At 51.5% G+C, this 26,523-nt stretch overlaps 1 protein-coding gene across 2 annotated transcripts in view; it reads right to left on the bottom strand.

Annotated features, from left to right (window-relative positions):
- Positions 1-26,523, bottom strand: part of WARS1 (tryptophanyl-tRNA synthetase 1) — a 28,214-nt gene that overhangs the window by 951 nt on the left and 740 nt on the right. The window contains exons 1-10 of one of the 2 annotated variants that reach the window (XM_032839688.1): positions 26,227-26,251; positions 20,468-20,645; positions 14,841-15,054; positions 13,244-13,352; positions 11,018-11,137; positions 10,329-10,511; positions 6,211-6,311; positions 4,439-4,551; positions 4,062-4,235; positions 166-306 (exon numbers count right to left, since the gene is read on the bottom strand). In XM_032839688.1, the coding sequence (XP_032695579.1) occupies positions 166-306; positions 4,062-4,235; positions 4,439-4,551; positions 6,211-6,311; positions 10,329-10,511; positions 11,018-11,137; positions 13,244-13,352; positions 14,841-15,054; positions 20,468-20,581 (1,269 nt within the window). In that variant the 5' untranslated portion in view covers positions 20,582-20,645; positions 26,227-26,251. Of the gene's footprint in view, positions 1-165; positions 307-4,061; positions 4,236-4,438; positions 4,552-6,210; positions 6,312-10,328; positions 10,512-11,017; positions 11,138-13,243; positions 13,353-14,840; positions 15,055-20,467; positions 20,646-26,226; positions 26,252-26,523 lie in introns of those variants that run through there. The other variant, XM_032839687.1, reaches the window with a different exon arrangement.

Genomic DNA, 26,523 nt, shown 5'->3' with positions numbered 1-26,523 from the left:
GTGGCTAAGAGCAGACAGACCTCCTCGCTTTTCACCTCATCTCAGCTGAGGGTCTGTTGCCAAGGCCCAGCCCCGAGGCTCTGACCACCCTAGGCTCGGCTGCCAGAAAGCCCGTCTCCCATGTCCCCCACGAGAGAGGCTGGACCCTGCAGCCTGCGGCCTCACCTTCCTGATCTGCTCGAGCTTGTCATCGTCCTCGAGGAAGAAGGTCAGGTACATGAAGGACACGTCCACGTCACAGTTGCCTCCGAACTGCCTGTGCTCCTCGACGGTGTCTCTGCCTCCAGAAAACGCATGCTTGTTGACCTGTGGCGGCCAGAGCACAGAGATGCAGCGGGGCCAGGCCGCCCGCGCGTGGAAGCCGGCTGGGAGCCGAGGGTGCAAGTCGGGCCAGGGGCTGCTTCTGCCCCGTCAGGTCTCTGGGCAGGAGGTTGGGGCTCACGGTCAGGAGGAGGAGCCTCATAAACTGCTCCTGCCTGCCCGGTGAGCCTGGGTCCGTGCCAATGCGGCCAACTGAAAGGGGGGGAGGTTAGCTGTGGATCCCCACCCCCACGAAAGACAGAACAGAGCTGGAATGTGGGTGGAGCATCCTCCAGGGACAGACAGACACAAGGTCCTTCGGGTAAGAGAGACAACCTGGGAAGGGGGGCTGCTGCCTTCGGCAGTGTGGAAGGGAGGACGGGAGCCCCCAGAATGGGGCTCGAAAGGGAGAGCAGAGCCCAGGAGACGCACAGGGGAGTCGGCACCGGCAGGCAGCCCCACCTGAAAGCATGCAGTCCCCAGAGCTGAAAAAAGACTCAGAAACTAGCACAGTGGTTTTGGAATCACTGAAGATCATCTTGGAGAAATCAGGGCCAAGAAGCCAGAGAAGGAAAGCCAACAAGGGACAAAGTCTCCTCAACCTTCTTCCCATGAGCACACGAGAGACCCACTATGTACAAATGTCACCCTATTTTTCTTTCCTGGGGAAAAGGGTGGGTAGAGCTGGCGGTGCCCACGTGGAGATGCTTACTCCCCTCCCAGGACCACACAGCAATTACTCCGGGACCCTGGGCAGGCAGCAGGCGGACGCCAGGGGCAGAGGCCGTCAGGTGGCAGGGAGTGGCACCCGCTCTGTGCCCTGGCAAAGGGGAAGCATGAACGGCTGCACGCTGGGGGTGGGCGGAGTAGCGGCAGTTACACAGTCATCTTCCCCCTCCTTCACGAAACAAAAGAGCAAGTTGCAGAACAGCATCAACGTGCGCAAGCTGCACCTACCACGTGGCGACAAAACAAACGGGAAGAGAAGGCACCAGGACGGGGTTCTCCTGAGCTCTGGTACCCTGGGCAGGCCTGAACAGGCCTCTTCCTGTGCTCAGCCTCGCAGGCCAAGCAAGGTCACTGCTGGGCCTCAGGGAAGACACTCCAGTGCCAGGAAGAAAGTCTTGAGAACAGAGCTTCCCAGGCTGTTTAAAGGGTTTAAAGGCTATCCAAGGGCCCCGGGACACTTCTTAGTCCTCGTCTGACAGCAAGATGAGGAAAGGTGTGTCTGCTGCATGTTTTCCAAGGTGCATGGGTACCGCTGCTGCCCACGCACTACCCCTCCCTGGGCAGGTCCCTCGCCCCACAATGGCGCGCAGATGGACTGGGAATGGTGGGCGTCAGAATGATCACATCACTTAGTCCCCAACAACCCAATGACCTCTATACTGCTTTCTCCACCTCACAGATGAAAACGGGGCGCAGTGTCAAGGACCTGCTGTATGTGACAGTGGATGGCAGAGCCAGGCTGACCAGTCTTCTGATAGTGGCTTAAGTTTGCCTGGTGTTGGACTGGCGGGTCCTCAGTGTGGCTGGGGCCTTGCTTATGGGAGACCAATAGCAAAATGGATCTGGGCTAGGACGGAAAGCAGCCTTGGTTGTGGGGACCACAATGCAGGGGCCAGGTCCAAAATGACAGAAGCAAGTAAGGTGTACCCAAGCCAGTATGATCTCGTGTAAAACGAAACTAGGCCTGGCGAGGATGTCTCGGTTGAGGGACAAGGGAGCTTGATTCAAGTGCCAAACTCCAAGAGCTGGCGCGCTCTGGCTGCTACAATCCAACGGCAGGTGAGCTGGCCTGCAGCCCTGGGGCACGGGGGGCCCCCTGAGCCCCCGCCCTGGGACCCAAAGCCAGCTCTGGGCAGGGGCGCTACAGGGATCTCATCATCAGAAATCCCAAGTGGGTAGCCGGGCTGGCAAACAGTGTTACAGACACTCGTCCCCGAAGACGAGGTTCCACGGCTGTCTGCAGGAGGGCCTGGTTTGGTGGGCTCTGGCAGGGCCCGTGTGAGAGCCTGGTGAAGGCTCCCGCTTCACAGAGGTCTCACCTGGACACCAAGGTCACTCGCCAATGGCAGTGAAGTGGCAGGGCACAGACAACCTGGGGTTCCTGACTCTAGGCCACGGGAGGGCCCATGCAATGGGGGAGCTGGGGTCCGGTCCTAACCCCCACACTCCCCAGCTGTGTGGAGGTAGGAAACTGCCTGGTCCCTCTAAGTCTTGATGTCCTTGCTTACAAGATGAACATGGCCTCCTGGTGGTTGGTAGGACTCAGTGAGATGACACAGGCGAGCACGTGGCAGTGCCCAGCACGCTGCTGCTGCTGTTTGCAGGGGGGCTGGGGCAGATGCCCCGCTCCAGCTGGTGTGAGGTGGATTCTGGACTGGAAGGTGGGCGTGGGGACTGACCCTGTCCTGCCACACAGGCTGCTCACAACTCTTGTGGCCTCTGCAGCTGTGTGCTTCCTGACCTCACACTTACTGCCCGCCCACCCTCGGGGCCTTTGCTTGTCCCTAAGTGAATGAAAAATGCTTTGGACCCAAAAATGACCTCCTTAAAGCAACTAAAAAAACCAAACAAAGTGCCTTCCCTCCTGGAGAGAAGAGGCGCACCCTCCCCCGCCTCCCACCCCCGCGTCTGGACTCCAGGCTTTGGAAGGTCCAGCCAGTAGTGAAAGGGCAAGAACAAGCCCCGAAAATAGCAGCTTCCAACAGACGGCGGCGGAGTCGGCGGGGCTGTTTCCTGGAAGAGGCTGTGGACATGATGGGTCCCCTCGCTGTCCGCTAGAACCCGCCTGGGACTCCGGAAGGGCCAGCACCAGCAGAGGGCTGCATCACACACCTCAGATACAGACTTCGTCACTCCTGCTGTGAAGTTCCCACCCACAAACACACACTAGATTCCAAACAAAATGTCAGGAGCTTCATGGGACAGGGAGGGGTTGTACGTGTACTGGCAGTTCAGGCCCTGTGAGCAGCAGAAGCAGGGCCCTGGGAAAGAAAAAAGCTCAAATAGATTCCTAATTCTCATTTCTTTGGTGACCTGACAAATATTTGCTGAGTGTCCGATGCATGCTGGGATGGACACGACTGTCCTGATGAAGGGCCCCCACCTATTCCCAGTCTCTGTGGGAACATGTGCCCCTAAGCCCCACCTTGGCCAGGCTGGTCATCCTCTCTGGCCCTCATCCCTCTAAAGCTGCTCCCCACTATCTCCCCATGAGAAATCAAGCCAGAAAACATAAAGCACCCGGTCCATCTACTGGACTACGGCTGCTGCCTGGAAATGTAGTGGAATACGTTCCATCGTTACAAAAACTGCCATGGGACGTCTGGGTGGCTTTGTCGCTTAAGCGTCTGCCTTAGCTCAGGTCATGATCTCAGGGTCCTGGGATCGAGCCTGCTTCTCCCTTTCTCTCTGTCACTCCTCCCACTCATGCTCTCTCTCACTCTCTTTCAAATAAATAAAATCCTAAAAAAAGAAAACTGCCAGGACTTTGCTTCCCAGAGCAGAGCACTGGTGAGAAAAGCAAAGAAGAAAAATCCAACATTTTGCCTAAAGGAAAGGACACAGAGTTAAGTTCAGCTGGTGTCTGGGCGCAGGGACAGGCCTCCTGGAGTTCGCAGGCAGTGGCTGTAACTGACCCTGGAAGCCAGCGCCGTGGCAGAGGACGCTGGAAGGACAGTCACGTGATGCGTGTGCGTCTTAGGCACGCCTGCTCTGTGTACACGGGCTGCCCCTCCGGCCCGGACAGTGCTCACCTTGGTCTTGATCTGCTTGGCGGTGTCCGTGAGGAAGATGGAGGAGTTGGGGTCGCTGGCGCTCATCTTGGTCTGGGCCCCCTGCAGCGCAGGGAAGAAGGTGGAGTGCAGCAGGGCTGGTTTAGGGTAGCCGATCCTGGGGGCGACGTCTCTTGTCATCCTGAAGTATGGATCCTGTGCGGGGAGAGGGGACTCTGAGACAGCTGGCAGAAATGGGCTGGCTGTCAGCCTGTGAGTACATCTGCGGCCTCCACGGGAAGCTGCCAGCTCCCAGTCAGCTTACAGGATTGTCCCCCGCCCAGCACCTTTTAAAACCTCCTTCCCCATCAAGGAGAGCAGCACCCCAGACCGATGGACGCCTCGCCCCGCCTGCTGACCTGGTCGATGGCACAGGGGATGAGGCACTGGATGTCCGTCCTGTCTCGGAAGATCTGAGGGAAGGAGTTGCTGAAGGAGGGGGCAGCCTGGATGGCGGGAAAGCTGATCTTCCCTGAAAAGCATAAACAAAGTATTTTTACACACGACATTGACTCCTGTTCTGGTTAATTCACCCGGCAAAAGGGATGAACACGAACAGGCATTCTCCCCTTCAGAGAAGTGACCATCACTCAAGAGACTCTGAAAGCACGGAACGGGAGGGAAGAGAGACGATCTCCAGTCCCAGTGCGGATCTCGCTCCGTTCTCTCAGCTTCCCTCCGCATTTCTGCTGTGACTGCACACTACCTACTTTTCCCTCACCTGGGTGGCTGCTAAGTGTTTCTGTCCCGTAAACGTGGCAGGGAGTGTTTCGCCCGTCTCTACCCACAGGCACATAGGTTGTTCCGCGCCTTTAATCGTATAAATTCTGATACCTGGAACCCAAAACTGTTTTCAGTACTTTGGACGTTGCTGTTAACATCGCTACTGCTATTTGCTCAGACCTGCACAAGGGGTCCAAGGGCACCGACCTTCATGCGACCTCTGACGAGCGGTGCTGGGCACGCTCACGCTGCCACCACCACCAGCGCCCTGCTCACAGAGCAGCGGTGGCCATTCCCTGCGTGTGGGTGCCAGGCTGTGCTCGGGGCCAACCCCGGGCCTGTCTGCTGCTCCCAACTCTATGAAAAAGTGCCATATGGCTCCCATCTTACAGACACGGACTTTCAGGCTCAGACTGTTGACACAGCCTGCCGCAGCTAATACACAGCAAGCAGGCGGCTGGGCCAGGATTCAAACCCGGGTGCTTCGCAGCACAGTGTGCAATTATGCATAGGTCTGTCTCTCGTTTGCCCAGTGCCGCCTTCCCTAAGACATCTTCCCAGGAAATGCTGGCCTTCCAAGGATAAAAACCCTTTCAAAAGCACAGGGTTTATGCCCCAATTGTCAGGAATGCATCTCACTGAAACATCAAAGGGTCTTGCTCATGTGAAAAGATTTCCAGTGAGGCTTCTCCATGGCATTTCTGCACTTGGCCCTGAAGGTCCCCTCACCGCCAGGGCCCCAGCTGGTGCCCCCTCCCAGCGGGGCAAACTCTCCCACGCGGCAACCACAGGCACACTTGGGGATGCTGTCCCGGGCTCGCGGCTGCTCGGCGTGGAGCCGTGTCGCAGAAACAAAACACGGAAGAGGATCAGGAGACCCACAAGTCTCAGGGATCAATTCTTAGCTTTAAAAGCTAAGGGTCTAGAAGGAGAAGGCTGATGTGTCTGACAGGCACGGAAGTACACGGAAAGGGACATGAGTGTGTGTGCAGGGGGCCGAGCCATGGAAGGACAGTGAGGGCGGGCAGGGTGGGCACCACAGGGCTTCTGGCCAAGTCCCTCCTCTTATTGGGGAAACGGAGGCTCTGGCCTCTACTAGAGGCGCCTGCATGGGCTTGGACCCCACGAGCAGGCAGAGGAACTCTGGTCATCCCCACCCTTCTCCTCCTTTCTTCTAAGCCTCTTAGTGGGTGACTGAGGGGCGACAGATGGTCTCCGGAAGTGCAGCATCAAGGCCTGGAAATGGGGCTGCAGGCATTGCTCCAGCTCCTCTGGTTCCCGGCAAAGACCTGCCCGTGGGGTCGCTGTGGGGAGGCGAGGGGCGAGGGATGCCACCTGACAGGCCGCCGGGCCCCGGGGCAGATGCCAGCGCTTCAGCCTGGGACACAGGCCTCGGCGAGCTCCTTACCGATGGAGTCACTGTCGGTGAAACCGAAAATGCCTTTCACTTGGTTGAAGGTAACGTGCTTCTGAATCTTCACCACGTTCTTGTAGAAGCCTGGGCTCATCCTGCAAAGACAACTGAGATCAAACCGCAGGCACAGAGGGTGGCGTCCTGCCGACGCCGAAGCAGTGGATGGTGAAACCTGAGCACGCGGGTGTGGGCCGAGGACACAGACCGGGCAGGATGGTGCCCAGAAGGCATCCTGAGGCAGAGCGGGCTACTGCAGGCCAAGCGGAGCTGCCAGGGAGGTGTGGAAACCAGTGCGAGACCGACATCGGATGCCCGGCGGATGAGGCAAGAACGCGCTCAGACTCAGGAACAGACGTGGAGCATTTAAACTCTGCCCGGAAAAAAACCAAAAGAAACAAAAAAAAAACCCCAACAACAAAAAACTCTGCCCGAGTCAGCGGTCAGGTGTGCTGCAGAGCTTCCAGTCTGGGAGCCCCGAGGGAGTCTTCCGTGAGACAGACTCTGTTCTGCATTGTGCTGCTAGAGAGTATCTGCAGAGAAACCAGTTGTCCAGCCACCATGGCCCTGTCCACCATGGGCAGCCATGCTGTCCGGGCAGGCTGACCCTGTGCCCAGCAACAGGGCTGGGCCACGGTGGCTGGTTCAAGCAACCGGATGCTCTCTCCTGGATGGTGAGGGATGTGGATATGAGGCCTGGAGCCATGGCAGCCATTCTGCTGCCAGAAGGACCTAGGCTAAGGATGAAGCAAATACAGGGCCGGGCAGAACCCAGAGGAACTTCTTACACAGCATCTCTAACATGCTCAGCAGCTCTACTCTCCACCCAACCAGGTGTCAGGCCCCACAAAAGAAGGGAAAAAGTGGGGGAGCTAATGCTTACTATGTGTTTGCATCACATGGCAGGAGCCGTGCTAAGTGCTGGACACAAGTTAACACCTCTCAACTCCCCCTTTGATGTAGCAGCCTCGCCTCCACTTTTCAGGGAAAGACTGAAGCTCTGAGAGGTTTAGGATCGGGGCACAGACCCAGCTAGCGAGTACATGAGCTGGGATCCAAACCCAGGGCTGTCCGGCCACAATGCCTATGCTTCTCTCACCACATCTCACAGTTTTGAAAGTTGAAGACTTTTGCCCCTAGATGGAGAACTCCTGAATGTCTTTGGACAGACAGTGGGGTGTGGGGCTGGGGTATCAGAAATCCAGAGGCATTGGCTGCCTGGGGTTGGGTCAGCCACGAGGCGGGGAGGACTGTAAAGGCAAAGGCTTCACACCTCCGTCTGTGTGGAGTTGAGCGGAGTCCCACTTGGGAGGGAGAGAGGGACTTTCACTTTAGCAGCCTGCTCAGTTTTGGCCCAGGGCGCTGGTCGGGGGTGGGAGGGTGGGGCTGTGTTACAGAGAGAGGACACACCAGGACCCTTACAATATGTGAAGTGCTCCCTGCAAAGATGCCTGCTTTGTGATCCTGCTGAGACAGGAACTATCTCCTGTCGGAGGGGTCCTGGGAGACCGAAGGAGGCCCCACACTGCTTACGCCTGGTGAGGACAAGCAGCTGTCTGCCACCCAGGGGAGAGGGCCACGGCAAACGCTCCATGCATCCTCAGGGAGAGGCAATGGCAAATTCTGGCAAATCAGCCAGTGGCCAACCTTCCTCCACCTGCGGTCACACTGTGCAAGACGGCCTCCAGCCCCCATGGGAGGGAGAGTCTGCAGCACCCCAGTGACAGGACTGTAGCCCTGTGGTGTCCGAGCAGTATTTCTGAGTAAGACAGCCCTGACCTTTCTTGGAAGGTGAGTTCCTTCTTTGCCAGCCAGTGCTCATGCTGTGCAGGCTGTAGGCTGTGAGGGCATCCAGGAGGGGCATCGGTTCCCTGGGCGCCTGGTGACCTTACACAGGACACCAGGGACAGGGTTTTAAAGCTGAACGTAATTTTAGATCGTATGTTTGCCAAGCACTCACCAGCTACTGCTCGAAGTCCACATTATCTGTAGTACCTCATCAAGTCCACATGACTCTGTTACAGGCACCAAGACCTCCTGACTGCAGGGTGAACCCCCCTTCCTTTGTCCTCACGGTACTCATTATCACCTGGTTGTCACCTGTTAACTGCCTGCTCCCGCGCCATGAGTAGCTAACCGGACACAGCTGCAGGATGACAGCCTTGCCAGCAGCGGTGTCCCCGGCACCAGTGTGGCCTCCTGACTGTGCGAATGAGCAGGCTGAGCCATCCCTCACGGCTCCCGGCAGGAAAGGCTCTCCGGGCCCACACTCAGGGCCAGAGATGCGTGTGGGGACAGGGTGTCTGGAGCCAGCTGGCCTGCTCTGGGCTTCTCGGCCTGCAGGGCCCTCACTGCTCCGCTCCTGCCCAAAGAGACGGTGGAGGCTGGCCTGGGTGTAGTTTCAGCTCCTGAAGACCAGGAAGGAGCTTTGTTAAATCAAAGCTCTAGATTTTGAGTTAAATTTCAAGATAAAAAAGAAGCTTAACTGTTAAAAACAAAACCCAAAACCTCCTGAAGGGAATAAGATGTTTGAAACAGGATTTAACTTTTAAAACTTCCCTCTTGACCTTAGGTTCAACCTAAGAGGTCTTTCCGGGAAGAGGCAGCACAGACCCTTTGGTTCACAGTTGTCTGGGCTTTCGTCTCCACTCTGAGCTCAGCAAGGGAGAGACGCTCCTGCCGAGCAAAGAGGAATAGGGCCACCCCTGACCCCGAGGATGAGAGAAATGAGAGGGGGTGGGGTGTGACACAACCATCTGTGCTTTACGGGGAGCGCTGGCTGGTGGGGGACCGAGGCTGTGAGGGGCTGCCATGGGAGGCAAGAGGCGGCACCAGAGGACACGGTGACTGGGCAGTTACCAGCTGGGCCCGGCCCTGAAAAGAGCAGCAGGACCCAGGGTGTGGCTATTCGATCGAGCAGGCGAATCAAGAATTCTTAAGGAATGAGGGCGAGAGAGAAAATAAAGCACCATGAAAATGATACTAACGATCACATCTAAGGTCTCAAACCCTATTTCGTGGACCAGGCTTGCTGCAACTCATGAGCACCAAAGAGATGTGCCAGGGCTCGACCTGGGTCTGTTTCCCTCCTTCGAAGATCATGTTTCCTCAAGGACACCACAGTGCCTCTATACCCACAGAGAAGGGATTTTAAAAATCTCACAGGTAAAATGAGAAAGTTAGGAACTCAGGTACTAGTTGGTGGAAAGACCAGACCTCTTACGAAGGCCGCTATTCCTGTGGCTATAAGCCACGCTCGGAGGCAGTCCCGTAGCGGGATGTTTGGGGGAAATGGTAGTGAGCAAGTTCCTTGCACTCCATGCGAACCCGGCCCCACCCGAGCTTCTACAGCACAGCACTCTGTCCTGGCCTGGTCGAGAGCCTGCGGGGATACGGCCACACCCCTCCCTAAGGACAAGTGCCTGGAGGCGGAGGGGAGGGAGCACTGCCTCTCAGGTGCTCAGGAAGTACCTGTGGAGTAGAACAATGTATTCTTATTGGGACACTTGACAGAGTCTTGTTTTTCTAACACAGTTCTTGGCAATCATTTGGGATGAAGACCTCGGAAATTTCAATTCAGGGGCGCCTGGGGGGCTCAGCAGGTCAAGCATCTGCCTTTGGCTCAGGTCATGATCCCAGGGTCCTGGGACTGAGTCCCACACTGGGCTCCCTGCTTCTCTCTCTACCTGTGCTCCCCCTGCTCATGCTTGCTTTCTTTTCTCTGACAAATAAATAAAATCTTAAAAAGTTTCGAGGATTTTCTGAATGCGTATTTTAGCTATGGAGTGGCTGACTTAAAGAACTGGACTGTGAGGGGACCGTGTACCAGCGAATCTTTTCTCTGTGAGGAAAAAGGGACGCCAAGGAAGAGAAAGACCCTCATTGGCCAACTGACCGTCCTTGGAGAGAAACTACAATTCTGTCTCAAGCTGGGGATGGAAACCTCAGCTGGTGAACGAGACCAAGAAACCACATCCTGACGTTTCACAAAGGAAGGAAAACATTCCCCAGATCTTAGGACCATTTCAGACGTGTCTGACTCTGCCGTGGCCGCTAGGAGCTGCCGTCTGCATCGGCTTTTCTCTCTAGAAGGCAGCCGGGGACTCTCTCCTTACCCCATGTAGTCCAGGTCAGAGAAGATGAAAGTCTTGTTGATGTCAAAGCCGCAGGCAATGATGTCCTTGGCGTTCTCTACAGCGTAGCCATACGCCTGGTCCAGGGTCAGGTCTTTCCACAGGTACTTCTCGTCATCCGTCATCTGGATGACCAAGGGCACGTTGAACACATCCTGCAGCCACCTACAAGACATGTGAAGGCGGCTGCCACCTCGTTTCCCCGGTGTGCATCTGAAAACGCGGTTCCTACTGAGAGTGTACGCAAAACTTTCTTGTCTACACAGTCACACAGTCTTACGTCGTGGAGCTGGACTACTACATTTACTTAACGCAGAAGGGCCTGCGCTCAGCTCTGTGCCAGCTGCTTTATGCTGGCCACCATTTTAGGAGGTAGGTATTATCACTCCCCTCCTGCAGACGTGGAAACGAAGGCTCAGGGAAGTGAATGCTACGGTCACAGGGACAGGGACAGGTGGAGACGGGCTGGCTGACTCCAAAGCCAGGCTTGCTCCATGACGCCACACTTTCTAACGTGACACCGGGAACAGTGTCACCAAGTCACAATAGCACCAGTCCCCTAGTACCTTAACAACACAGACTAGGACTGTCCTGTCACTCTGACATGGTTTGTAAGTACCATTCCAGATTCACTACTAAAAGGGACAAAAGGCATACAATTCAATACTTACTTTGTGAAGATAAACGGGATGAGATGACCTACATGCATTGCTTCAGAAGAGGGGCCCCTGCCTGTGTACAGATAAAATGGCTTCTTATTCTCATAGGCATCAAGAATTTGGTTCATATCTCTAAAGGAAAGAGGAGAAAAGGAAATGGTGTGATTTTTCTGAGAAACACTAAGGCGCTAATGCTCACTAGGAAAAGACAGAGAAAACACAACACAATGATTAGTTACCCTTGCTGCCTGTATTAGAAAAATGGCAGGAAACGTCTACTGACATGATGTGTTTCTCCTCTGATTGTTTAAAAAGTATAAGACACGCAGGTCTGGAATAAAAGCGGGATATGGTTGGGCAGCTAACGGAATCCCGCTGGAAACTTCAAATACCAATGTCCACATACCATCTGCTTTACGCCCGTTCCTGGGAATGACACCAAGCTGACACTACACAAATCCTTTAAGAACCCCCAGCCTGGAGACTCTGGAGACCCAGACTGGGAGACTTCGAGTTCCACACACTCCTGACTCAGGAATGGGAGTGAAGAGCTCCTGGGATTGTGGAGAGGCAGTCCCTAGCTGGAAATCTCCTCTGGGCTTCCTCAGGCAGGCTGGGGCCAAGTGTCTTCAGCTGGGGGTCGTTCTGGATTCATCTACTCTCCCCCAGGACTGACTGGGGTCGAGACAATGCACATGAAGGGTTTCCTTGTTGGGCATCAGAATCGCTGCTCATGTTACATCTACCCAGGTCATACCTTCAGAGATTCCGATTCAGTGGGCCTGGGGATGATGCCTGGGGATCTGTATTTTTAAAGAGCTCCCTCAGTGATCGCCAAGTTTGCCAGGGTGTGAAACCACTGCTCTAGGGTGTAAATGTTCTTTCTCAACAACGTGCCCCAAAATAAAAGAGGACCTTTCCAGGGGTTTCTAAAAAGTGACTCCTCCTCACACCCCTCACCAACGGTTAACAGTGCTCCTCTCTGGGCTCACGGGATGATGGTTTGTGTGTGTGTGTGTGTGTGTGTGTGCGTGCGTTTTTTTTTTTTACTTCCAGGCACCAATCATACACTACTTTTAAATAAGGAAAGAATTAAGAAAACTTAATTTTGGAAGAAAAGAGTCCTTCTCTGGTTTTTACAATTAACCAAATCTAACTTTTATGAGTTTATAGGAGAGAAGAAACCCCCAATTGAAAATAACCCACATGCCCCGCAACCGGTGAACAAAAAAACGGGGTGGATCTATTCAGCAGTCTTCAGCATCCCGCTCTTGTACCTACTCGTCAGGTATAAGAGGGAGGGAAGTACGAACACCTAACGCAACATGGCAGAACCTTGAACACATGAAGGTTGCCAGTGGTTGTGGTGCGAGGAGGGGGCCTGGAGGAGTGACTGCTCCTGGGGACGGGGTTTCTTCCTGGGGTGGTGAGAATGTTCTGGAATTAACAAGCGGTGGTGACTATTGCATAACCTTATGAATACACTAAAGGCCACTTTAAAAACGTGAATTGTATACTTTAAAAACGTGGATTACATCTTAATGAAGGTGAAAAGCTGTGAATATATTCCGTCCAGAAGGAGGGCTGAGCAGGGTCTGGAGTTTTCTGCACATGGAACCTGAAGAGTTCTGGCAGGCTGCTGCGTTCTGTCCTGTGTGTGCTCTCCCGTAGCCAAACATGCAGAGCAAGGAGAACAGAACCCGGCCACGGACCACAAAATGGGCTAACTGGTGGGTGGGTGAGGCAGGAACACTTCCAGAACCTGCCCACTTTCTGATAATTATCTGCACAGAATTTACAGTCCCGGGTAGGGATAGTCTCTTCCACGTACACTGTGCTAGTTTCTCTTTTGGTAACAGGGTTTAGGAGTGGGCCAGGACAATAGCAGGAAGGGGCATAGAACTTCAGGAAGCTACTGCTTATCGCGTGGGAAATGCTGAACTTGGATATGCTAATCTCTTTTGTCTTTATGACATTTTATGATATAGAGCACATAATCTGGCATAATCTCTTCTGCGGTGTATGTGACCTCCAACTGTGAAGGGAGCAGTTGATAAATGAATGAAGTAAGGGCCCAAGGGTGAAGGGACAGGGCATAAAGCCGGAGCCAGTTTTGGGCAGAAGGTGGACCCCAGTCTACAGATGGCAGCCACTGTCCCCACAGGAGCAGGCGGCTTAAGGGAAGAGCCTCCTGATCACATCTGCAATTCGAAGGACAGGAGGGCAGGAAGCCCCAACCTGTGTGAGAAGAAGATGCCTCTGCGCAGGAAGCGGTGTGGTTTCTGGCCCGTGGCTCGCTCTATCCGGTTTACCAGCTCCTTGTCAATTTTACTGCTTCCGAACCGAACTGGAAAAAGAAAATTGGAACAAAGGAGATATAGCCATGTTAGGTAGTGTGAGGTCTGGCGATCGGATATTACTGAAGGGGAAAAACTAGCGTATTGTGTACAATCTTGATGAACCCAGGCTCTTCAGTCTTTCTGCTCCCAGTCCCTTCTCTCAACCGAAAGTCAAATGTCTTTTACGGTAATAAGGAGAGTTAAGATCACAACCAGACAAACAGGAAACAAATTACAGAATAAAACGCTGTTTTCTGAGCACCTGGGTGGCTCAGCGGGTTAAAGCCTCTGCCTTCGGCTCAGGTCATGATCTCAGGGTCCTGGGATTGAGCCCCGCATCGGGCTCTCTGCTCAGCAGGGAGCCTGCTTTCCTCCTCTCTCTCTCTGCCTACTTGTGATCTGTCTGTCAAATAAGTAAATAAAATCTTTAAAACAACAACAACAACAACAACAAAACACTGTTTTCTCTGGGATTGGACTTTGATGGGAAACATATCCAGAATTCAGTCCGGCTAGCAACTTTTCATACTTCCCCTCCCCCAGTTGCTTATTAAGGTATAATCTGTTGATACTGACACTGTATTTTAGTATCCTTTAATTGTTGCACTGAATTACGTCTTCAAACGAATTTTCCCGCATTGACGGTCTGTATTTAAATTATGGAAAATGGCTTTCGACTTTGATAAAAACATGTCGGCAATGTTTCTTCACTGGTGATTACCAGTGATCTGAGTAAGGACTTCCCTGAGCAGAAAGCCCCGTGAGGCGGTGCTTGCCAGTGGCCACCTGCCCTCTGTAAGGAGTCACCCTTCTCAAGGTAACTTCCAGCTTTTCAGCTCTACAATTGGTATCACCAGAAGAGAGACTCTGACTTAGGTAATCCATTCCTGACTTTAGTCATTAAGTGAGAGGTGATTTATTTATTTATTTATTTTTAAAAATATTTAAATTAAGAAAATTTAAATTATTAAAAAAAATTTTTTTTTAAATTTTTTTATTTATTTGAAAGACAGAGATCACAAGTAGGCAGAGAGGCAGGCAGAGAGAGAGGAAGGGAAGCAGGCTCCCAGCTGAGCAGAGAGCCCGATGCGGGGCTTGATCCCAGGACCCTGAGATCATCATGACCTGAGCCGAAGGCAGAGGCTTTAACTCGCTGAGCCACCCAGGCGCCCTGTGAGAGGTGTTTTAAATGACTGCAAAGATGCCATTCTAATAGACCTTTCCCTCAAGTTCTAAATCGCTCAAAAAAAAGGGGAAAAAGCTTCTACTAAGCTCTCTACTATGGATTGTTATTCTGAACTCAGTTTTACATTGTTATTTCAGTTGAAAAGAATCCTTTGGGAATGTACTGCATGACCAAAAAATGTTAGGATCTATTTTTTTCTTGGCATTGCAGCTTGGCTGAGCTTATAATTCAAAATTAAAAACAAAAACACACCAGTGGGATCAACTCAAGGGAGTCACTTGTATAAGCTGGGGTTTCTCCCAGGACGTACCAATGAGCTTGTCATAGTCAATGCCCTTGGCGTTGTTCGTCTGGACTGTCCACGGGTCCACAAAATCCTCCTCAGCTTCTGCGGATCCCAGGCCACTATTGCTCTCAGGCGCTGGGTTCTCTGGAGGGCAGTCGGCCTTGTAGTCCTCCCCGACAGTGGCTTTGTAGCTCATTTTCAATGATAACAACATCTTCACTGCAGAATCGATTTCATCCTGGACAAAGGAAACGAGGATGAAGGCTCATAATACACCAGAGCTAACGTTCTGCCGAAGGGGACTGCTGTCACACGGCAGGCACCACGTAAAGGCCCTCACACGTGTTCCCTCCTTAGCCTCACAACACCCCTCGGAGGCAGGCACCACCATCACTGTGCTGTTCCAGCTGGAGACTCTGAGCCTCAGTGAGGTGAAGGAGCTTGCCGGTGGACATACAGCAAGTCGTGGTCCTAAATGTCTCTCATTTTTGTGCTGTTTTAGCGCTGTGGATCAGTACCGCAAATACTATGGGACAAACAGACATGGCACACACTGTTATTTATGACACACTGAATATACTCAAGATTTCTCAAATGCCACTGATGCTAGAGAATGTGTATGACAAGCTCCTTGGACTGAGTATAAGGAATTCTACATCGGACCTTGTTTTTATGTTTTACAGCTGAGATGAGTATTTGTGGAGGCTTAAATAATGCCACTGAGGACAGTACCAGCAACTCTAGACATCAGGGAAACAGAAAAAGGCAAGGAAAAACACAGGCTTTCAAGTCCTAAATTAAGGAGGGATGCAGTGAGAAACAGTTGTATTACTGTATTTTGGAGTCTTATCAAGCTGTCCAAAGTGTTTGCACACTGAGTGTTTAAAAATAAGCATTAAGAAAAACAAATGCAAAATTATATCCTTGGGTACTCTGGAAATCTGGTAGAGACCTCCTGCTCCAGAAGGCCACACGAGCCACCCACGAAGGCTGGCCCCTGGAAGAGGAGGCCTAATTAGGCAGATTAGTCATGTTGTGCCCCAAAGCTCTGCTCCTGTAACTGGCCTTGCTGGATTAGATCACAAACAAAGAATATACACAGGCCAATTTGCTTGGCAAAGGAAGTACAAACATTCCCATTCAGAGTGTACACATCATGTTCTATGAAGCGGACTTCCTAAGTGGAGAGATATATCACCAAACTCCATTCCGAGGGAACTGCTGCGTGAGGTACGGCCCGGGGCCACAGAGAACTATTGCCATGGGGCACTTCTGCAGACATAGATTTGTGTTTCAAACTCTGAAACTACCAGGAATTCGTTATTACAATGAATTAGAATTGTGGACTTCATAACTCCGTGGATATATCTCCTAGAAGAGATAGGATATCTGCCCAGGTGGGTTAGGTATGTTTTATTCACCTCATTTCTGCAGTGCCTAAGCTCAGTGCAACAAAATAAATGTTTAGCAAGCATGATTTATTGAATTATCCATGGGAAGAATTACCCTGCTCTGAAGGACACTTTAGTCAATACCCTTTTATCACTGCCTGTGTTGACATTTCATACTCTATCGGGTCTAACTCTGCTTGCAACTAGGAGGCTCTCTGAAAGTCAAACACCAGTGTCCCTGCTCAAGAACTGTTTGTAGTCTAGAATGTAATTTAAATGGACAGGCAAGTTTGTGATGACGTGGATGGAATTAGAGGGTATTATGCTTAGCAAAATAAGTCAATCAGAGAAAGACAATTATCATATGATCTCCCTGATATGAGGAAGTTGAGAGGCAACATGGGGGTCTTGGGGGGGGTAGGAAAGGAATAAATGAAACAAGATGGGATTGGGAGGGAGATAAACCGTAAGAGACTCTTAATCTCACACAACAAACTGAGGGTTGCTGGGGGGAGGGTAGGGGAGAGGGTGGTGGGGTTATGGACATTGGGGAGGGCGTGTGCTATGTTGAGTGCCGTGAAGTGTGTAAACCTGGCGATTCACAGACCTGTACCCCTGGGGCTAATAATACATTATATGTTAATTAAAAAATAAAAAATTATAATAAATAAGTAAATAAATGGACAGGCAAGCTTGCCTTTCTATTTTCTTGTTCTCAATTTAACATGGACCAGAACACGGAAACACAATTTAAAAGCTGATGTCCTGGCGGGAGGAAAACACAAAAGAAGACTACGTACAATCTGATTTTATCTAAAGTTCCAACACAGGGGAACTATCTATGGTGGAAGCCTAGGGTAGAGGACAGAGGCAGTGACTGAAGGGGCCTGAGGATGGCTTCTGGGTGCTGCTATCTTGTTTCCTGATCTGGACGCTGGTTACAAGTATGGTCATTTTGTGAAAATTCAGTATGCTGATTATGAGCTCCGTACCTTTCTGAATAAATGGTGCACTTCAATTTAAAAAGCTTACCTTGGGCATCTGGGTGGCTCAGTCGGTTAAGCATCTGCCTTCAGCTCAGGTCATGATCCCAGGGTCCTGGGACTAAGTCCTGCATCAGGCTCCCTGCTTAGCGGGGAGACTGTTTCTCCCTCTACCCCTCCTGCTCGTTATCTCTGCCCAGCCGCTGGCCCTCTCTCAAATAAATAAAATCTTAAAAAAGAAGTTTATGTAAACTAAAAGGATAAGAAAACAGACCTTGCTGTCTTGACCTCTGTGATCCAGAGTTATTTCTTGAGTTCTGCCTGAAGTGCTCATGCCCTTGGCCACTGTCTCCCCCCAGAGCCCCTAGATTCTGACCTACGCCCTCAGGAGACACCTTGGTATCCAGTGAGCCGTTAACTGAAGCTGGGGATCTTCACCCTTAGCATACGGGGCAGAAGAGAATGTTGAGGGCCACGGTTAAGACACAAGGCAGAGGCCGCTGGAGAAAGAGCCCAGGGTGCCCTCACTACATTGGTGTTCCCAAAGTGCTCTAGTATTTTGCATAAAGTGAATTTCTAAAATGGCAGGTGCTTCTGTTGTAACACCTTCCAGGGTCAAATTTACTTCTGAATTTTCATCATTTAAGTCTGACTTCATCGTGCAACCTCTGATCTCTCTTGTTTAGAGTCAGTGGATTGCACATGTCAAAGAAATAAACCGAACTGTGTTAAGTACTGCTTGTTTAGCAATGATTATAACTGCAGGTCACTAAGAACTGCTAGCTAAGAACTTATTAAATGTTACTCAAACTTAATGTTACATCAACACATATACCACTGCCAAGTTTCCATATATGGATTTAAAGGGCAAACGGTTAACATGTGGGTCCTTTATATATTTCGGATTTTTTTTTTTTTTTAAAGATTTTATTTATTCATTTGACAGACAGAGATCACAAGTAGGCAGGGGAGGGGGAAGCAGACTCCCCGCTGAGCAGAGGGCCCGATGCGGGGCTCAACCCCAGGACCCTGAGATCATGACCTGAGCCAAAGGCAGAGGCTTTAACCCGCTGAACCGCCCAGGTGCCCCTATTTATTTCAGATTTTTAAAAAATAACTTAGTCTCACCCACTGAGTCCTCCTAACTGGAGGATTCTTCCTGTGATTAGCTAACCCCTTCCCTGGGACATCACTTTCGGTACTATTTATCTCTTTTAATGTGTGATGGCTTATTTGGGGTCCAAAGAGTCAAAGTAAACTGCCCGGATGGGTGGGAGATGGTTGGCCCCCATCTGGGGAGGACCCGCAGGGCGGGGGCTTCTGAAAAGGACACAACAGGGGTTGGAAGCGACGGACGAGGAAGTAGTGGAAGCAGCTGAGTGACTGAAGAGCGGAGGCACAGCAGAACAAAAGGCAGTGCTCATGAGCATTAAAGACGCAGATGGCACGGATCACACTCCTGAAACGTCCTGCAGCAACAGCAGAGACCTTTCGGAAAAGCACCACCCCATGAGGACAAAGGCAACAAAAAGAGGACCCTAGCAACAAGATTGTGGAAGCCGCAGAGTTGCTGGACAACTGGCCATGGACCGGGAACAACAAATGTGAGGATGTCGTGGAAACACTGGAATTACGCTGCTGGGGCATGTGCTGGGGAAGGGAGGGTGAACGCCAGCTATGAATTAGGAGCACAGGTGGAAAGTCCTTTTAAGAAGCAGCTGCTTGGCTCTCCACCTCCCACCCCCTCCCTCCCCAAGCCAGAGGTCCTGTGCTGGGGAGGTCAAGTTACAAGTGTCTAGACTGGGGGCGTTCTGTACAGCAGGGGCAGGGGCAATGTACCGTGAGCAGGGAGGATGGAGGAGGGCCACACAGCCCAGCTCCTCTGTCCCGCAGAGAACATGAGGAAAACCATCATCAGGAGCTCAGAGATAAAAGGACACTCACTGTACCTAGGAAATGATAATGGGGTACAACGAGGAAAGGAACATCCAGAAAGAAATGAGCTCACAGAAGTTAAAAATGACAGGATAAATGAAAAAGAGTTTACTTAAAAAAAAAAAAAAGGCAACATAAGAGGTTGAAGAAATATATTTGAAAGAAGAAGAAAATAAAATGGAAAGCACAAGTCAAAACATAAAAGCAGAGGACCAGTTTCTGGGGGAAAAAAGTCCATAAATAAGGATAGAGAAGAGAAGAAATCAGAAACAACAGAGTTTCTCAGAATAAGGGTCAAAAGTTTCTAGTTGGAAAGGATGTACTCATCCCAAGAAATTTCAGAATACTGGAACAACGAGACCTTCCTACCAATTTCCAGAGAAAAACCAAGGGAACGGAATCTGGTTTCTCCACAGCGACCCTAGGAGCTCCGTGAAGACAGATCACTGGCTTCCGAATTCTGTGAGAAAATCACCTCTGCCCTGGAATTCCATACCCACTCTTGCTTATCAATCAGATACTACATAAAGATACTTTCAGACATGCAAGATCCCCCCCACATTATTTCTTTAGCACGATTTTTTTCAGAGACCATTGGAGGACTTGCTCTATCAAGACCGTACATAGACAAAGGAGTGCGACAGAGGATCGGAAAAACAGAGACCCAACAGGGAGGAGAGGGAAGGGCCCACGGGGGCAGTGTGGACGGTGAGAGGCAGCAGTCCATCTGAGGCGGTGGAGTCCTGAGAGAGACCTTCTGGAGGTAAGCTGCAGGCTGGCTGACGTTGAGCGCCTCGGGAGGAGACGCACCTCGCTGAAGGGGGCCCCGAGAGCTACGACCATTGCACACAGAAACATGGAGCCAACAGGAATGGAGATAAACAGCAACTCCGGGGCAGGAAAGGAAAAACACTCAAACTCAACTCAATGGGGTCAGCTGTCAGTAGCACTGATGCTGTCAGAAGAACATCCATGTTGACGTGGGGACATGCACGGGACACCAGAGGGATGGGGAGTGCTGACAGAAGTGTTAACTCCTCCTTTTCTACAGTTAAAGCCCCAAACTTGAATATCCACAAGGAGCAACATAAAAGTGTAATTCTGAGAAGCAGCTGAAAGGACTGAAAAGTTCGTTTCTGGGAACAGGCAGGGTGGATGACGGCTGATTTCAGGGGCTTTTCTTTAGACCACATGTATCAATAAAGGAGGAACTGAATTTAAAGTTAGAGCCAAAATACCTCAGTTACTGAGGGAACAGAGTCTTGGGAACAGTCTGTTCCGGGTAACATGACCCCAGACTTGGCCCAGATGCAAAGGCAGAGAATCCAATAAAATCACATACCTTCGACGCCTTTCCTGCTTTGAGGGACCTCACGAGCTCCCCCTGGGCAGCTATGCTGTTGAACAGTTCCAGCGGGGAGGCACACCCCTGCTCACCGTTGGGCACGTCCGCCATCTCCGGGACCTAGGTTGGCAGCTGGCTAGGAGGCTGGAAAAGCTGCTCCGTGGTCCAGACAAAACTGTGGGGAAGGGGGGACAAGGGCGTGGGGAGGGAGGGAGAGACTGATTAATGAGCTGCTGGAGTAGTTTCACCTTTCCTGCATCTACCCAGTCCTCCGTCTTTCCAAAAACGCTGGAGTTATGATAAAGGACATGGATCAAATAACATTAGTAAAAGTATGAGCAGAAATGCGCGGCCATGAGAAAGGAGAAAAGAGGACGAGCAGATACCGGCGATGAGGACTGCAGGAACTGCTGGGACTCACCAGCTGCAGGACTCCTCTGACTAGGACCAAGTGTGCTTCACCCAATGCCAAGCACCAAGGAAAGACTTGAGTTCGGACACGGAGCAAGTACTAAAGTGCTTTAACAAACCCAAGTTCACCGGAGCTAGAAACTTTTGGCGGAACTGCAATTTACTCTTTATCTTAATTGTATTGGGGATGAGTTCCACGCCCTTGCATCCAGAGCCAACAGGTCACTGAGCAAATGGCTTCTTTTGCAGGCCAGCTGCTCGTTCTCAGATTAAGCAAGGTCTGGGGTCAAGGACAGTCTTATCTAGGATGAGGGTAGGGCCTTATCTGTTCTGGGCTCCAAATGAGGAAAAGGATGTACAGCTTGTCCTTTCTACGTTCTACACGCTGTCTCACCTCACTGCAGCTCTCTGAAAAAGGCTACCCGCATCTTTTATTAATCGTAACTTTTAACCTTGGAAAAAGGTGGGACAGAGGGCAGGCCACCTGATGATGCTTTGCTGCAGAGACTGGCCAAATCATTCCCTCTTGGGTCAGTCACTTCCCCTTTCTGAGGGTCAGCTTCTCATCTAGAGAGTGGCACAGTCAGGAACCTTTTCAGCTACCTTAAGGGCTGCTGTGAGAAGAAAGGAGGAAAAACTAGAAGGTACTATGCTGTAAACTGCAAAGCAAGATATAGATCCATTATGAGTATTATCTGTTAGGGCTCCAGGGCTTGGCTGAACCCTAGCTCCATTTACAACTTACTGCTTGGCTCCAAATGAGGAAAGGACAGTGACAATGGGCTGGGCCAGGGCAGCCAACTGCCAGCACCTCCGCACCTGCTATATTTCTGAACACTGTATACACATCCATTCACTGACGCCTCATAGCAATCCTGAGAGAGAGATGTTCTTTCCATTTCACAGATGAGCACACTGAGGCACAGAGAGGTTACGAACATCCCTGAGACCACGCAACTGGAAGGGACAGGCAGCTACGGCTCACTCTCCAGCTTATTTAACTGCAAGGAGTCTCAGCCTCTCAACTGTAAAGTGGGGCCAGCGGTAACACTACCTGCAGGATTGATGTGTGGATGGGGTGATGGTGCAGGTCAACAGCCAGCCCAGCACGGCCCTCGCCCCGCAGGAGAGGTGCAATATGTGACTGTTTTGTGTCTTTAATTATTTAAATTTTTTTCTATGACCTCTATGAACCCAAACCCCAAACCTGAGGGGTCATTTTTCTCTTTCTTTCTTTTTTTTAAGTTAAACACTAGCCCCCATGTGGTGCTCGAACTTGTAACTCCGAGATCAAGAGTCACATGTGCCACCAACTTAGGCAGCCAGGTACCCTTAGGGTAATTTATTTTTATTATTTTGTTAAATGTTTAAGGAGGATGTAAATTTTAACTAGGCTAATCTTTATATAAATCAACTGATAGCGTAATACCGAAACCAGGATGAGACAGTCATCAGTTTCTTTTCCCTCCTGGCTGAGAATCACCTCGTTTCCCAGAAAAGGGAAGGGGGTGCTCTAACCACCTCAGACAGCACAGCCCAGCGTCAGGCCTGCAAGAAGGAATGCAGAAGCTCTGACGAGCGCTGGAGAGGAGAAACGCGCAGGCCCATGTCAAATTACAATCAAAGGGATGAGGATTCCTTCTAGCCACACAGGATCAAACATCACGTCCAGTTCCTTTACACACGATCCCAGATTCGTCCAGCCTTCAAAGTTGGATGGCTTGGTATACGCTCTGCGCTGGCAGATGAGAGGTGATGGCTCGGGGAAGTCAGAACAGGCCCCTGGGATCCCAGTGCCAGAGGAGCTAAGCCAGGATCTGACCCCCAAGCCCCGCTACACCATGTGTTCCCTCCGCATTTCGGCGGCTCCCCCTGCTCCGAACGTGGTAGTTTCCTGTCTCTGCGGGCGCACTGCAGGTGATCTCACTAATTCAGGCGTCAGCTCTTCTCTGCAGCCTTTCCTGGCTCCTGCAGCTGAGCTGATCGCTCCATCGTCACTGATCCCCAACACTCTGGTAGGAACTCGATGACAGCACTCGCGTGGCACTGAGTTATTCATGTCTTCCCCACCAGACAGTGAGAGCAAGCTCTGGGCTTTTTTACTCTTTTGTGTGCTTCTAATGCCTGGCACACAGCACTTTATCAAAACACATTTACAGAATTAATCGATCTCACAAGTCACCCAGTTCAATATTCTCCCTAAAGCTCATGTCCTCTCATGTTATCTTCACAAGTGCTTGTTCCAGTTTAAGGTAGATTTCCCCCACATGGACTTGACCCAGCCTCATTTTTACCATCTTGCCACTGTGCTGACCCTGCTAGGATTTGGGAAGGGCCAGGCTGACGGCATGGCGCCTTCTCCAGATCTCACACCTCAAGACTAGTTTCTTTAGCCTCTGCTAACGTCCACCTCCCATCCTCGTCGCTCTCTTTGGAATTCCCTTGGGTTTATCCCTGTCCTTCCCGAAGTGTGGTATCTGGCATGGAAGGCAACGGGTGACAGCAGTTAAGGTTCTGAAGTCTGAGTAGGACCAGAAGCATTAGTTTTAAAAATTCCTAAAGAAAGTACCAGGTAGAATCACTGGGTGTGCCCTGGACAGATAATCTCCCCCTGCTACAGAGCAGGTAAGAGGATCAGCTACATGAATGGGGCCTGCACCCAGGATCCATGTTATAGGGAAAAATATGTTTTCCCACAGCAGAATTCCCTTTGAGAAGCACATATGAGCTAAATCTGATAAGGGAACAGCAGATAAGCTCTGCCAGCTCTCAAGATCATGAGGTAAACACTGCGTGGGAACCACCGACATGATAAATCTTGTGTGCGGGTACGTATGTGTGTCTGATGCAACCTCTTGGAAGACAGGAAAACCGGCGCGCCTGGGTGGCTCAGTTGTTAGGTGTCTGCCTTTGGCTCAGGTCATGATCCTGGGGTCCTGGGATTGAGCCCCAAGTCCGGCTCCCTGCTCAGTGGGTGGCCTGCTTCTTCCTCTCCCACTCCCCCTCCTTCTGTTACCTCTCTCGATCTGTCAAACAAATAAATAAAATCTTAAAAAAAAAAGGAGAGAAGACTTTATTTATTTATTTGACAGAGACACAGCAAGAGAGGGAACACAAGCAGTGGGAGTGGGAGAGGGAGAAGCAGGTCCCCCGCCGAGCAGGGAACCTGACACGGTGCTCGATCCCAGGACTCCGGGATCATGACCTGAGCCGAAGGCAGACACCTAACAACTAAGCCGCCCAGGTGTTCCAATAAATAAAATCTTTTTAAAAAAAAAGACAGGGAAACAGAACAGTCTCTTAGTTCACACGCCCATCCATTTGCCCCCGTTTCGTGTGTCCACTCTCCTTTTTCCTCACATCTAGTCAACATGCTCCTTACTTCTTTGATAACTTTTATTTTTTATTTTTTTAAATTTATTTTTTATTTTTTTAAAGATTTTATTTGTTTATTTGACAGACAGAGATCACAAGTAGGCAGAGAGGCAGGCAGAGAGAGAGGAGGAAGCAGGTCCCCTGCTGAGCAGAGAGCCCGATGCGAGACTCGATCCCAGGACCCTGAGATCATGACCTGAGCCGAAGGCAGCGGCTTAACCCACTGAGCCACCCAGGCGCCCTATTTTTTTATTTTTTAAAAGATTTTATTTATTTATCAGAGAGAGAGAGGGAGAGAGAGCGGGCACAGGCAGACACAGTGGCAGCAGAGGCAGAGGGAGAAGCAGGCTCCCTGCCGAGCAAGGAGCCGGATGCGGGACTCGATCCCAGGACGCTGGGATCATGACCTGAGCTGAAGGCAGCTGCTTAACCAACTGAGCCACCCAGGCGTCCCCTTTGATAACTTTTAGAATGAAATTTAACTTCAGAGGTTTTTACCCCGGAGTTCAGCAGGTCTGAAATGACATCGACAGTCTGCATACACACTGGTATGTGCCTGGCTTTAAGCAGACTATCCAGGTTACTTTTTCAGAGGGGTCCGAGGTGCCAAAATTCTATGCATGACTGCCTTAGTGTTTATTGCATAAAGTGCAAATAGAGCTTTGAATCTGTTTGGAGCGTTGTTTTACCTACTTAACAAATAGTAAAATCTAAAACAAAGAAACAAAGGTATAATCTGCGGAGTTATCTACCATCTGCTCTGAAAGAAGTATTGGTCATTCGAGTAAAACCTCACAGTCCCTGGCAGATCCTAGGGCACCTTTAAAGAGAAAACTAAAAGACTCTTAAAAGTTAATTCTTGGGCGCCTGGGTTGCTCAGTTGGTTAAGCGACTGCCATTGGCTCAGGTCATGATCCCGGAGTCCGGAGATCGAGTCCTACATCGGGCTCCCTGCTCAACAAGGAGTCTGCTTCTCCCTCTGACCCTTCCCCTTCTCATGCTCTCTCTGTCTCTCTCATTCTCTCAAATAAAAAATAATTTAAATAAAAAAATTAAAAGAATTATCAATTCCTCTTTTTAAAGATCTTGAGTCTTGTGCTCATTTTGAAAGGTTCCCTTGTTCTGGAGGAATGTTCTGGAGGGATGACAGGCACTTGGAGGAAACCGGGTGGCTTCGGGACGGGGAATAGAAAGGAGAATCACAGAACTGTTTCACAGGACATGACCATGACCATGACCTGGACCATCCCGAAATCATCTCACCCATTAGAGTGCACTGATCAACGATTTGGGGAAAGGGGGCATAAACTTAGCCAATTCTAGAGTCGCCAGGAAGCGCATGGTTTCCGGATGCCTGGGATACCACCGGGAGGGGGCGGGTACCATCCTTCACACCCAGGCCCGCGAGTGTGCATGACCGAGGGAGTGTGCATGACCGAGGGAGTGTGCATGACCGAGGCTTCAGGCGGAGTCCGCAGGGGACAAGAAAACGACTTCTGCCCAGCAAGGCGTCCTCTGACACTTCGAACCTTGCGACAGGCTACCTTCACCTTTCCTTCGTCCAACACGGACAAGAGAGATCATCTCCCCCTTCAAATAATAAAGCGCGCGTTACCTTAAAATTAAGGCAGAGACGACGTGAATCTCTAGGAAGCCGGGCACAAGACAGTCTTGTGCATGGCGGCGGGAGCGCTCACACGTGGGGGCGCTGGGCGTGTAAGGGGGCCTCGCCGGCGGAGAGCCTGCGCGGGAGCCCACACCGACAGGCCGCGAGCGGAGCCCCGAGGCCAGACAGGCAACCCCTCCCCGCGGCGGCCGCGCCCCACCTGAACCTCGGGTCGGCCGGAGGACTACCACGCACGGCACCCTGATCCTCAGGGACACAAGCCCTCGCCCCCCACACCGAGGTCGTCAGCGCGCGGGGGAAAGCACGCAGGAGCCGCGAGCCCGGCGACGGCGGCTGTACGTACCCAGGACGGGGAGGCACGGCGGGCGGAGCGGCCACGGGTCACTCCCGGCAGCGGCGCGGCGCGGCGGAGACGGCCCCGAGCAGCCAGCGGCCTTCCTTTATAGTCTCCCCGCTTCTTTCAGTTTCCTTCCCAGACAAGGCTCTTGTTTTCCCGCTTACCCCACTCTTCAGCTACTCGCACGTAGGAATTTCCCGTAAACCACTCGGTTTCTCAGAAGCGCTCCAGATCCTTGACCGGCCTCCCTGGCGACACGGTCCAATCCGGGGCGGCGGGGCGGGGGCGCCGGGAGGAGAGCGG

This window comes from Lontra canadensis, unplaced genomic scaffold (genome assembly GCF_010015895.1).
Source record: "Lontra canadensis isolate GAN:19392208 unplaced genomic scaffold, GSC_riverotter_1.0 scaffold108, whole genome shotgun sequence".
NCBI lineage: Eukaryota > Metazoa > Chordata > Mammalia > Carnivora > Mustelidae > Lontra > Lontra canadensis.
The sequence above is the reverse complement of the archived record's forward strand: the minus strand, read 5'-3'. Positions and strand labels throughout refer to the sequence as shown.